This window comes from Ochotona princeps, chromosome 25 (genome assembly GCF_030435755.1).
Source record: "Ochotona princeps isolate mOchPri1 chromosome 25, mOchPri1.hap1, whole genome shotgun sequence".
Taxonomy (NCBI): domain Eukaryota; kingdom Metazoa; phylum Chordata; class Mammalia; order Lagomorpha; family Ochotonidae; genus Ochotona; species Ochotona princeps.
This window is the reverse complement of record NC_080856.1, coordinates 29,953,030-29,965,986: the sequence shown is the minus strand read 5'-3', so window position 1 is coordinate 29,965,986 and position 12,957 is coordinate 29,953,030. Positions and strand designations below refer to the sequence as shown.

General features: G+C 35.8%; 1 protein-coding gene across 2 annotated transcripts in view; it reads right to left on the bottom strand.

Annotated features, from left to right (window-relative positions):
• AGBL3 (AGBL carboxypeptidase 3) overlaps positions 1-12,957 on the bottom strand; it is a 65,106-nt gene that overhangs the window by 18,589 nt on the left and 33,560 nt on the right. Inside the window, exons 13-16 of one of the 2 annotated variants that reach the window (XM_058681390.1) lie at positions 9,629-9,686; positions 9,053-9,124; positions 2,667-2,715; positions 1,370-1,560 (exon numbers count right to left, since the gene is read on the bottom strand). In XM_058681390.1, coding sequence (XP_058537373.1) covers positions 1,370-1,560; positions 2,667-2,715; positions 9,053-9,124; positions 9,629-9,686 — 370 coding nt within the window. Of the gene's footprint in view, positions 1-1,369; positions 1,561-2,666; positions 2,716-9,052; positions 9,125-9,628; positions 9,687-12,957 lie in introns of those variants that run through there. The other variant, XR_009247631.1, reaches the window with a different exon arrangement.

Here is a 12,957-nt window from a genome sequence, read left to right as displayed (position 1 = left end):
CCTCCAACTGAACTGCTGAGCTCAGAACCCCAACCACGAAGAGACTATGTCAGCCAGTGGATTCTGAATAGATTTCACTGTGCTTTGAACGGTGAGATTGGCAGCAATTCAGAAATGTTCAACTATCAAAACTGCTTGAACAGGACCCTCGGAGCATGCCCCACATCGGGGACCCGGGATGGGTGGGAGGCTGGTTGGGCTTCTTCCTTTGTTTCTCCCCTGATCCCAGATACAGAGGGGGAAAATGATGATTTTAGTGTGAAAACAATAGTATTCCCCACTTTCCTGTAGCCCCTGACCTTTTGTACTCTAATCAACTATGTAAGATTATAAAAAAAATATCAATCCCTTTACTTAATGGGAATATATAAAGGGCCTTCAAAACGTTAAAAAAAAAAAAAAGAATGAAAAGAGTGATTCTATTTCTAAAACTAAACACTGTGAGGAAGATAAGTAAAAATGCTAACTTCATGCAGAAACAAAAGAAACTATCATAAGTTCCATAGAAGTCAAGTTTTTTATGATTTAATGAAGATTTAGTTTGATTTAAACACACTAATTATCATGAAGGTTTCAGGGTGGATCAATCTTAACACTCCAAGGTAGAAGCCATGAATTATAATGGTCTTTCATTTAGGACCAATTCTAAAAGTGAAGAAGGCAAAGCTTGTTTGCAACTGAAAATCTCAAGTATTCGAAGCAGAACTTGCTAGAATATGGTGATGGCATGTCTTTTTATTTCCTTAGGAGGTAGTGATGAGAATGAAATGCATCAAAAATAGGAAGATACTGCCAATAAGGCAATTTACTTTTTTTTCCAAGCCTGTATTTAAGTGACATAATTTTCTTCTATACTCAACTCACAGATTAAACAAGGCAAGTATTTTTGAAGAGACAGAGTTAAAGAGGCCATCAATTCCCATTGTTCACAAAGATAGTTCCTATAACCAAGATTTTGTAGGGGAGCTTTGTTGTGGCAGATATGAAGCAGCCTCTTAACATGCCAACATCCCAAATTGAAGTGTTAGTTTGATTTCCTGGTCCTCAGCTTCTGATTCAGTTTCCTGCTAATATGCTTGGAAGGAGGGCAGAAGTTCTAAGTGGTTTGGCTCCTGCCACTCATGTGGAAAACAGGATATTGTTCTTGGCTTCTGCTTAGCTTTGGTTTGGCCCAGCCCTGACTGTTTTGGTCATCTGGGGAGTGAGCCAGCAAACTGAAGATCTCTCTTTCTCTCCCAACCCCCTTTCTATACTCTTTCACACTAAATTAAAAAAAAAATGTTTAAAATATGTCATAGGATTTGCTATTGATAATATAATTTAAAACATCTTTGTATGTGTTGAAATCCCAGGCAATTAAAAAACCTACCTGTTGATATCTTTGTTTTCTCAGTCCAATTGGAAGTCCGTTTGCTCATGGGACACTTGAAGGATGTTACCTTGAGGCAGTTTTCATACAAATCAGTTCCCTCAGGTTGAATTGTTCCATGGATTGGCCTCTCATTGATTTCTAAAACATGCCTCTCTTGGTCTTTAAGACTTTGAATGTTACTTCCAGAGCTGAAAGAAATTGAGTACTCTGATTTCAATGTTAGCACTGAACTATGCTTGCAGGAATAGTGTCATACCATATTGTATTTGTATCTAATACCTGAGATTATGCAACTTTTAAAGAAAAATAAATGTTATCTTACTTGTGGATCTCACCAATCAGGTGATGCAGGCAAGATGGCCACTGTCATCCTCATCTTTATTAAGGGAAACCAGAGAGGTTACATTAGTTGCTCAGGATCACAAAGCTCACAGGGCAGTGGCTGGTCTAGACTTTGCATCCAGTACTTTTTCTGTTATCTTTTCTTGTCTTGATACATTATTTGATTTCCATCCATGTATTATAAATAATGTTTTTAAAAGTTAACTCTTAGTTTAAAATAATTAAGATATGGATCAGACCCAAATGCCTCATATCAGTGCCAAGTTTTCTGGGTTTCTGGGGTAAGAGAGTCAATACTCATTGGAATGCACTTTATTTAGCAAAAACCAAGACCTCAGAAGAGAAGCCAATGGTTGAATGAATGAATGTGTTCATGACAGTTTCATTACACTAGAATAATTATTTACCATGAGGTCATCTAGAAAGCCTGAATTGGTCGATCAGAATATTCTTTGCCATGATAAAGTGGTAACTATTGCTGAATCGTGGCTTATTGATTCTCTTATTTTATGCCCTGCATTGTTTGTTGCTCTTCAGTCGTGTGGCATGTCACCAGTGTAGACAATAAGAAAATAGTGTCGAATTAGTTATCTCTCTAGTCACTCCCTGCGATGAAAATAAGGAACATTTGTGGTTTTTGAGAAAATTGGCAAGCATCTTAACAGTATCAGTAATATTTAAAAAGTTAATTCCCCTTTTCCCACCAAATTCTGTGGAATTAGTAAGAAGGAGGAGTTGGAAAAGGAGCTGAGGTTTGAAGCCAGGCACTGTGAGATACGATACATCTCAAGCTTCTTCCTAGTTGCTGAACCTGACCCTTAAGTGGAAAAAATCACCAACTGGCAATTCACCATGGGTATTAAAAAGTCACTTTTGTTGCTTTATACAAAGACCAAAACCTTACAAGACAGAGGAAAAGGAAATGTCAGGTTAAAGAATCAAATTCTCCTACCTGAAATATTTTTTTAGAAGCCAAGAAGATCCTTTTCCAGGTATTTTAACTAAAAAAAAGTAATGCAATAGATGAGTTTGAGTTTCCAAATAAATGAAACTTCATTTTTTACTTTCTTGGTAAATACTTCATTGCATATCCAGTAGTCAACTTAAATAAGCCTATCTTAACTTTTATTTCATCCATTCACATGACATAGGAGTATATATTTACTGGAAGTCTTTTAACTAAAGAGCTTCAAGAAAACAGCAAACAGTATAAATATCTAATTATCAAGCAATTTATCTGATAACAAGAATATTAGAATCTGTAGAAGTTACCTATACACAGCCTACGCAACCAGCTGTTTTAGAGCAACAAACTATGCTACAGATAAACCAGAAGAAAAATAGTATAATGAGTAATAAATAATTTTAAATACCTGTTATTACTTAGTACAAAATATAAAAATACATGTTTAAAACTCTATATTATTCTCTATTAGTTGCTTTTCTATGTTTAAGCAAAAAACAAAAAAAAAACAAACACACATACACACATACACACACAAGAGGACCAGTTAACAATGGCCATTAACAGTAATACGTAGTAGAAAAATAAAGCAAATATTATGCATAAAATGTATGTTTAATTCTATCTTTTTGGTAATACCGATTATAATTCTCTAATGGATATTTAAATTGTATAGACCACGTTATGTTTTTCTGTTCTATGATAAAGTGGAATGTTTTGCTGTTTTTCCTTGCCCAATAATACTTCTCTGGATTACCTGCAACCATTAGGCTGTCTTTTCTTGGTGTAACGGGAAAGGGAATACACCCAAACGTCAAGTTCCTTTTAACTTTCAGCCCTCCTCTAACTAAGCACACATTACTCCGAGTTTTGGTCTTGTTCACCTTGATGACGTCAAGTCAATCCTCTGTCGATCAAAATCTTTTGAGCATGACCTAAGAGCTTCACTTATTAACAATAGCTGGTGTCTAGGTGTGTAGGGACTGTAGAAAATATTTTCTAGTTCTTTAAAAATATCCATCCACTGCAGACTTGTTTTGGTAAACTCATTTCTCGTCCAGCTGTTTTGCATATATAGACTGAGGATGTGGATCTCCATACGAGAAATGTCCATTGTTTTTAAAGATTCTTTTGTTTAAGATTTATTTTATTTTTATTGGAAAGACAGATGTATGGAGAGGAGGAGAGACAGACAGGAAGATCTTCCATCTGATGATTCACTCCTCAAGTGGCCGCAATGGCCAGTGCTGCGCTGATCCGAAGCCAGGAGCCAGGAACCTCCTCTGGGTCTCCCACGTGGTTGCAGGGTCCTGATGTTCTTGGCCATCCTCGACTGCTTTCCCAGGCCACAAGCAGGGAGGTGGATGGGAAGTGGAGCTGCCGGGATTAGAACCGGCATCCATATGGGATCCTGGCACGTTCAAGGTGAGGGCCTTAACCACTATGCTATTGTGCTGGGCCCTGTTTTTAAAGATTGTTAAACGCATTGAGTGTTATCATAAGATAAACCTCTTTTCTGAGTGTAGACATACAGATCAATGAAACAAACATAAACATGTACATTCATTGCCAACTGCATTTTCAACAAGGGTGCATGTTGCCAGAAGAGGAGCATTGCTGTCATGCCAGAGCCCAGATAAAATTTGTTTATCAAGTTTTTCAGGTCCATAATGTCCCCAAGAAATCACTAATTCATCCTTTAAAATTGCCTATACTCCCCACATCTCTCCCTGTGCAGAAGGTATACATGCTTCTAAACCTCGTTGGGTTATGGGACACTCCTTTCCAGTGACATCCTCACACACAAAGTAAATTTGTATGATTCTTCTCCATACTGATGTAGTGTCAAGCATTAGAAATGCCTAGTTGATATATTATCAGTTTATTTCACCAGATTCAACTATAACACCTCTCCAAGGGGAAAAAGAGGTACTTTATTTCCACTAAAATTAAAATATGTATGTATTCATTTAGACAGCTAACTCATAATCTTTAAAACTTTATGCACTATAAATGACAAGGATTAAAGCGATGTTCAAAACTAAAAGACAATAAATGAATATAACAGGTAAATGTAATTCATGATTTTGAATTAAAATGTTAATCGGGAAAATTTTGCTCCAGCGGTACTAAGCTATCTGGCAAAATTTAATTACTGTAATCCTCTTTATCCATAGAGGTAGTTTTTAAGACCCCCAGTGGATGCCCAGCTATGGATAGTACTGAAATTTATGTATACTCTGTTTTTATTAGACATAATTAAGTATTATAAAGTTTAATTTATAAATTAGGCATAATGAAAAATTAACAATGACAACTAATAATAAAGTAGAATCACTCTAATAATGTCGTATAAAAATGACTTGACATTTTTTTCACTAATATTTTCACTTCTTTTTAAAATAAACATTTTTTATTAGAAAGGCAGATTTAGAGAGAGAAGGAGAGACAGAGAGATAGATTTTCCATCCACTGAGTTACTCCCCAAATGGCCACAATGGCCAGAGCTGAGATGAGGCTGAGCTGATCCGCAGTCCGGAGCCAGAAGCTTCTTCCGGCTCTTCCATGTAGGTGCAAGGTCCCAAGGCTTTGGGCCCCCCTCTGCTGCTTTCCCAGATCATAATCAGGGAGTGGGATGGGAAGTGGAACAGCCAGGACACAAACCATTGCCGCTACTTGCATGTGGAGAATTAGCCTATTTCAGCCCACTGGACTGACTCCCTTGTCTTTCCTCTTATAGGAAACATTTTACAGCCTCTATTTGACATACCCAAATTACCAGCATCACCACTCTTGCACTTTTGTGCTATTAAGTAGTATCAGAGTTACTTGAACATGTATGATACTCTTGACTGAGTTGATCTCTTGAATAAGATAATTACTAAGTCTTAACTATTATAGGCAACATATACAGCATGCATAAGCTGGACAAAGTGGTAATTCAATTCCTAGGCATGATGGAGCAGGAGGATACAAGACTCTATCATGTTATCAGCCTTGCGCAATTTAAAAATTATAAACTATTTAGTTCTAGAATTTTCCATTTATTATCTTCAGACCATGGGTGACTGAAACCATGGGAAAAAAACCCTGCAGATTATTGCTGTACATATTGTACTAAAGATTATTGTTTTAAAGTTGAGCTTTCTGATTTTAATGTTAGAGAATGTTAATTTTCTTAAAAAAATATGCTGAAGGTTTTTAGAAGCAAAGTAACATGATCTTTATTACTTGTATTCAAATGGGGTCATGAGGAAAGCAGAATAATAAATACAATGACACATCCTAGAAAAATGGAAAGAAAAGGTAAGTGCCTTTTAGTGCAAAAAAGCTTGAAATCTATGCAGATTTCTTTTGGGAATGCACATTTTTCAGGAAGTTTTTAAAGACTTATATGTTCATTTCAAAATTCAAAACATTTTTTGCACCAAAATATACATATCCTTCGATGAAGTTTTCCATGAGCTTTTCGAATATGCTCATGAATAGATAGATGGACAGATGTAGATACTTCCTTGTATGATTCTTGAAATGATTTCAAAATTAAAAGCTAAAAAGGCTTGGGAATGGCAAGGTGGTAGAAGAAGTGAAGCCATCACCTGTGACGCCATGGGCACCCATTTGAGTTCTAGCTCCACTTCCAATTCAGCTCCCTGCTGAGGCAGCTGGAAAGGCAACAGAAGATGGTCCCAATGCTTGCGCTCCTGATAACCAGGTGGGAGCTTCAGATGAAACTCCCGGTCCCTGGTTTCAGGCTGGCTCAATCCTTGCTCTTGTAACCTCTTGAGAAGTGAATCAGCACATGAAGGGTATCTCTTTATGTACCCCCCTCTGTCGATAACTCTGCCTTTAGAGTATATAAAAATAATTTTTAAAAAGTTTTGAAAAGTAGAAAGCATAAAACAATTGAAGTGCTAGTATTAAGACAATGTAATGTCAGCCTGTAATTACGGGAGTTGCTGGAAGGCTTTCAGAGGAGGTGTGTTTTTGATAGGTCACTTGGATAGTAGACTGAAGGGTGGGATTAAGACGACAATACTGGCAGTAAGGAGATCAATCAATACTCGTAAATGGATAACAATGTGAAAAGAATAATGGTAGCTAAAAATGCAGAAAAAGGAACTATAAGATAAAATCATCTGGAATCAGTGGATGAAAGGATATGGAACAGAGAAGTCAAAAGGAAAGATAGATATTTACCTTAGTTAAGATGCTAAGATTCCCCTGTCCCATATGGCTCCTGACTCCACCTTCCTGCTAATACAAACCCTGAAAGGACTTGGTGATGGCTCATATAGTTGGGTTTCTGTCACCATGAGAAACACCTTGATTGAGTTCCTGGCTTTTACCCTGCCCCATCATCGCTGCTGTAGGCACTTGGAGGACAAGCCAGCAAATAGGAGCTTTGTCTCTTTGTCTTTCCTTTCTCGCTGTTTCTATGTCTTTACTTTTTAAACAAATATAAAAAAGGCGAAAAGGGAAAAAAAATAATCTTAGTAGGTTTCTAGCCTGAGAGGGTATAGAGATCATAGTGTTGCTAAATGCTACAGAGAACGCAGGGGGATGAACCTTTAGTGTGAAATTAGAAGAATTTTCATCGGGTATATAGGACATTTATAAATATGCAGCACATAATTAAATGTAAATCTCTGAACTTTATACAAGTGATTAAATGCAAGTACATGCATGTGTATCTTCGTATAAATGTCTACAACATATTCCTATGTTGTATCACTCTTGTACATATATGAATATCAAATAACAGATAAGATCATGATCACAAGTTCATCAGGAGCCAGAGTTGTAGCAAGGCCTGTCAACCGTCCACATGAGTGTTGGTTTGAGTGTTGGCTGTTCCACTTCCGATCAAGCTCTCTGTCAATGTGCCTAGGAAAGCAGCAGAACACGGCCAAGTGCTTGGGCTTCTGCCACCCACATGAGGGACTGGCATGGAGTTCCAGGTTCCTGGATTCAGCCTGGTCTAGGTAGGTATTTGGGGAGTGAAGCAGCAGATAGAAGAATTCTTTCTGCCAAATAAATAAATAAATAAATCTTTTTTTTTTTTTTTAGAAGTTAATAGAAGGCTGAATCTGATAAAAAAAAAAAAAAAAACCAACTTGAATAAACTGCATACATTTAAAGCTTAACACATTGTACCAAAAGATCAGCTGAAGGAAGAGACACAACATAAGGGCCAATAAAAATAAATCTTCTCAAGTTTGAACAGGTAGAAATGTTAATAGTTCAAGATAATTTTTTAAGAGAACAAAATATAATCCTAGGCTGTATTAATGAAACTAATACATAGACTGAAAATGTATTGTTCACTCCTTTGGCAACATCTGTAATTTTGTGTTTGGTTTCATTCAAACTTTAATAGTGTCAGAAGAGGATAAAACAGCATGACAAGGTGTGTAAATAATGGTCCGCTAAGGGTGTTCAAAGAAATAAGAGGAAAGTGGAAGGAATAAGTGATAGCCTTTTTTCCTTAATGATCATTTGTTTATTATTTTGAAATGCAGAGTTACAGAGAGGGAGAAAGAGAGAAAGAGCATTTCTCATGTGCTACCTGGCTCCCCAGTAGCCACAATGGCCAGGGGTGGGGCAAACTGAGGCCTGGAACTCCATGGGAACTCCATCTGGGGCTCCCACATAGAACAGCAGGGGCCGAAGTACTTGAACCCTCTTGCACTGCATTCGTAGGTGCAGTACCAGGAGTTGAACTGGAAGTGGATTAGCCAGGACTCGAACTGGTGCCCAGATGGGATATCAACATTACAGGTGACATGTTATCTCACTGCCTCACGATGCCAGTCCCCAAGTGACAGCCTTTTAAAAAAATGTTTATGACTTATTAGGAGAGGAAGTACTATGACTGTTATTATTTCAAGGTGAATTAGGGAAAATGAGTCACAACTATTTTTCCTCAAGAGAAAGATTAAAGGAGGGAGGTAACATTTATAAAGACACAGGTTTTTAACTGAAAGAACAAAGCCTTTTTCAGTACTGTAGGCCTTTGGTAATGGATTGAACTATTTTTGCAATTTAGTGAACTTCTTGTCACCATGAGTAGTAGAAGCTTGGATGATCCTGAGAATATTAAGAATGAAAGAAGCAATATTTGCCTTTGTCCCACTGGGTAAAATTATAGTAAGTTAACATATAATAAACTTCTGCTGGTTTTTCATATGCATTTTTAGGGAGAAAAGTAAAATTTTGAGTTTCACAGTTTGGGGAACGTGAGTCATTCCTTGGTTAGCTGATTTTAGATATTCTCTTAGGTTTTTAAAGTGTAGACCCTAACCTATTCCAATTATTTCAGTTCTCGCAGTCAAATGATTTGTGACTACTTATTTCTATGTTCTTGTTCTCACCCAAATCTTGACTTGGCAGCTGTCTTCTTAAATAACCAACCATATAATCATCTGATATATTTGGTTTTGCATCTAGGGAAAATGGTAAAAAAAACCATAGTTGCATGAAAATTTTCAAAGGTTTATTTACATTCCCTATTTTACATTTCTTTCAAAATAGCAAATAACTTGTGAATAGTAGCATAGTTTGATGAAATTAGCATAGACAATCTTTAGATCTTATGAACTTTTGTTGCATTTAAAAACGCTCATATCTTTTGGGCCAGCAATTCTTTTTCTAAGAATCTATTAAAAATTACTAATTCAGAATATCCACAGAGAGTTGTTAACTTTTCCTTTTTTACATTAGCAAAAATAAGGGTTTAACAATGAAGAGAGTTAAATAAATCCAGGTTCATTAGTGGAATGCTTTCATCAGTGTAAAGAGGCTTTTAATACAGTATAATTTTAAATCAAAAGCGATTTGTAAAATAACATGATTATGTGATTCAACAAGGAGTATATATGTAGATACATGGCAACCTTCAGGTTGTAGAGTTTTAAATGCATGGACTGCTTCAGAAAGTAGAGCATTACCTTTCACTTCTGAATTTGATTCTTTTTGCATTTTCAGTAAATATTCTGTATCATACACCTAATTGAAGTAGAACACAGAAAGAAAAAAACAATGTTAGAAACAAGAAAATTAGGTAGATTTTCCCATGTGCTTTCTGATATTGTAGGTTTTCAACAAATATCTCTCAGTTTGTTTTTATTAAAATGGGAAAAATTCATACGTTAGGCCCTTAATATCTTCCACAGTACTTTTCTTGCGCATCAATGAATGTAAGAAAATTTTGTTTTGGGTACTAAAGGGAAACTGAACATTTTCACTTCGCATTAAATTTCATTCCATTGATAAAGAGATAAAAATATGCTTATAATTTCCCTTGTTTCAAAATTGAGATATACAAATGTGAAAGTATAAAATGAGTGAAAATGTTTAAAATTAAATAAAAATCTATAAACAGATTGCAGAATTATGTTTACATGCAAAAGATGAAAGTATTTTCTGGAAGCTCACACAGATTTTCAGAGCAAGGAAGAGCATAAATACATGACATTTATTTTCCATTTGAAAATGTCCAGAAATAAATATAGATTCAGATTTCATACGTTTTTAAATATTTAATCTAAAGGATATAAATAAATACGTCTCTAAAACATGTATTTTACATAAAATACAGCTTAGATAACTGAGAAATATCATTATGCAAAACATATTAAAACTAATAGACATGTTTTACATTATTTACTAATGAAAAAAGCAAAATCTACTGTGGTTATTGTAGACTGAAAAATTATATCAGTGAGTAGAATTTGAATGCTTATTTCCCAGGAATAATTTTTTTTTGAATCCTATTCATGCAATATTCCTGAAATAACAGAAAGCAGATTGTGCTTGCCAGGGACTCAGTATGTGAGATTAATCACTAGGGCTGGCTCTGAGGGTTGTCCTGAGAGAAAGATATGGAGGAAAAAGTTTTGTATCTCAATTATGCACGTAACAACAACGAATACATCAACCTTTCCTTTTCACATTCTGATTATAAAATCAAATTGCTGATCTTAGGACTAATCAAAATATTTGCCCCATGCTTGCTTAGGGAGCCAAAGGAATGACTTCAGGGACATGGCTTGGATCACAGACCACAGATAAATTTGTAGCCAACAAACACATTTGTTATTGACATAACCTCCTTGTCAGGAATTAATAATCACCGTCTCTACGTCAAAGGAACCTTCATCTAACTGGCAAATAGAAGATGCTGGGACTAACCGTGGTAACGTGTCTGAGGATCAAGTATCTGAACCCAAATTCTTCTCTACCCTCCTCCAGCTCCCTTTTCTCATTTAAAAGTTCTTGTGCTAACATGTAAATTGAGAAAAGCACCTTTTCATATTTATTTGTGCATTTTAAAATATTTTATTCTTTCCACTTTACAGTTTTGCAGATATAGGGCTTCCCTCTTTTTCTCCCTTCCCCATCACTTTCTGTATTTTACAATGATATAATCCTGTAGCTGCAGTCTTGACTCCAGTAATCTGCTCTTTATAGGTGTCATGACATTGTAGGTACAACCAACGATAGAGAGTCTAGTATTTTGTTGTTTAGGTACATTTAACAGTTTTATTTGGGGCCTGCTTTTACTCAAGAATAAAGATGCATATTGCCCCATCTTCTTTGGTTGCAGGTGCTCTGGTCTCAATGATACCCTTTGTGAGATTACAAGTGTATACTTAACTACATTTATGTCTTTTCATTTTGTATTTTGGAGCAAAGTTGTATCAGAGAAAACATAAGACATTTGTGTTTTTGGAATGGCCTTATTTCACTGAGTATTATGGTCTCCAGTTGAGACCGCTTTGTTGCAAATGGCAAAATTTCATTCTTTTTAATGGCTGAGTAATATTCCATAGAGTAGATGTACCATAGTTCTTCATACAATCTTCTTTCAGTGAGCATCTAGGTTGTTTCCATATCTTTGCTGTTGTTGTAATATAGAAATGCAGGTTGCTTTCTCGTATGTATATATCACTTTTGCATATACTCCCAGGAATTGGATTGCTGGGTTATACGGTGGACAAATTTTCAGTTGCCTAAGTATTCTCCATATTGATTTCCATAGTGATTGCATCAGTCTATAATCCTACCAGTAGTGGAGTAATGTGCCTTTTTCCTCACATCCTCTCCAGCAGCTTTTGTTAGACGATCTGTATGTAGATCCTTCTCACTGGAGTTAAGTGGAATCTCAATGTGGTTTTTCTAGTGAGCTTGAGCAAATTTTTAGTATGTCTGTTAGCCAGTTGAATTTGTTCCTTTGAAAAGTATCTGACTATTTCCTTCACCCATTTCTTAACTGGTCTGTTTATTTTGTAGTTGTGTTTCTGGAACTCATATCTATCATGGATATTAGCTTCCTATATGTTGTGGAGTATGCAAAGATTTTCCCCCATTCTATTGATTGACTCTTCATTTTATTGACTATTTCCTTTGCTGTGCAGACGCTTCTTAGTTTGATGTAGTCCCATTTATTTAGCTTGACCTTGACTGCCTATGCTTTTGATGACTTTTCTAGAAAGTCTTTGCCTATACCTATATCTTGCAGAGTGATTTCTATGTTTTCCTCTAATAGTTTGATGGTTTCTAGATGTAGACTTAGGTCCTTTATCTATTCATCTGGATCAGGTGGGATTTATCCTTGGCATGCAGGAATAGTTTAACATACAAATCAATAAATGTGATATGCCACATCAACAAATTGAGTAAAAAAAACATATGATTGTCTCAATAAATGCAGAAAAAGAATTTGACAAAATCCAACACCACTTTATGTTAAAAACTCTAAACAAGATAAGCCTAGAAGGAACAGTCTATAACACAATCAAAGCAATTTTTGAGAAACCCAATGCCAGCATCATACTAAATTGGGAAAGACTGGAAGTTTTCCCATTAAGATCTAGAACTAAACATGGTCTATTTTCACCATTATTATTCAATAAAGTACTGTAAGTCCTTGCTAGAGCTATTAAGCAAGAAAAAGAAATTAGAAGGATTCAAATTAGAAAATTCATCTTCTGTTTGAAGATGGCATGATTCTACACATAAGGATAACCAAAAGACTCAGTAAAGAGACTGCTAGAACTTATAAGAGAGTTTGATAAGGTCGCAGGGTACAAAATAAAAGAATGCAAATCAATAGTCCTAGTGTACACAAACAACTGGACTGAAAAAGAACTAGATAGTACATTCCTTTTTAAAATAGCAGAGGAAAACCTTAAATTCCTTGGAACAAACCTAACTCAAGATGGGTAAGCTCCCATGAGGAACATTATGAAACACTGAAAAAAAGAAATAGAAGACT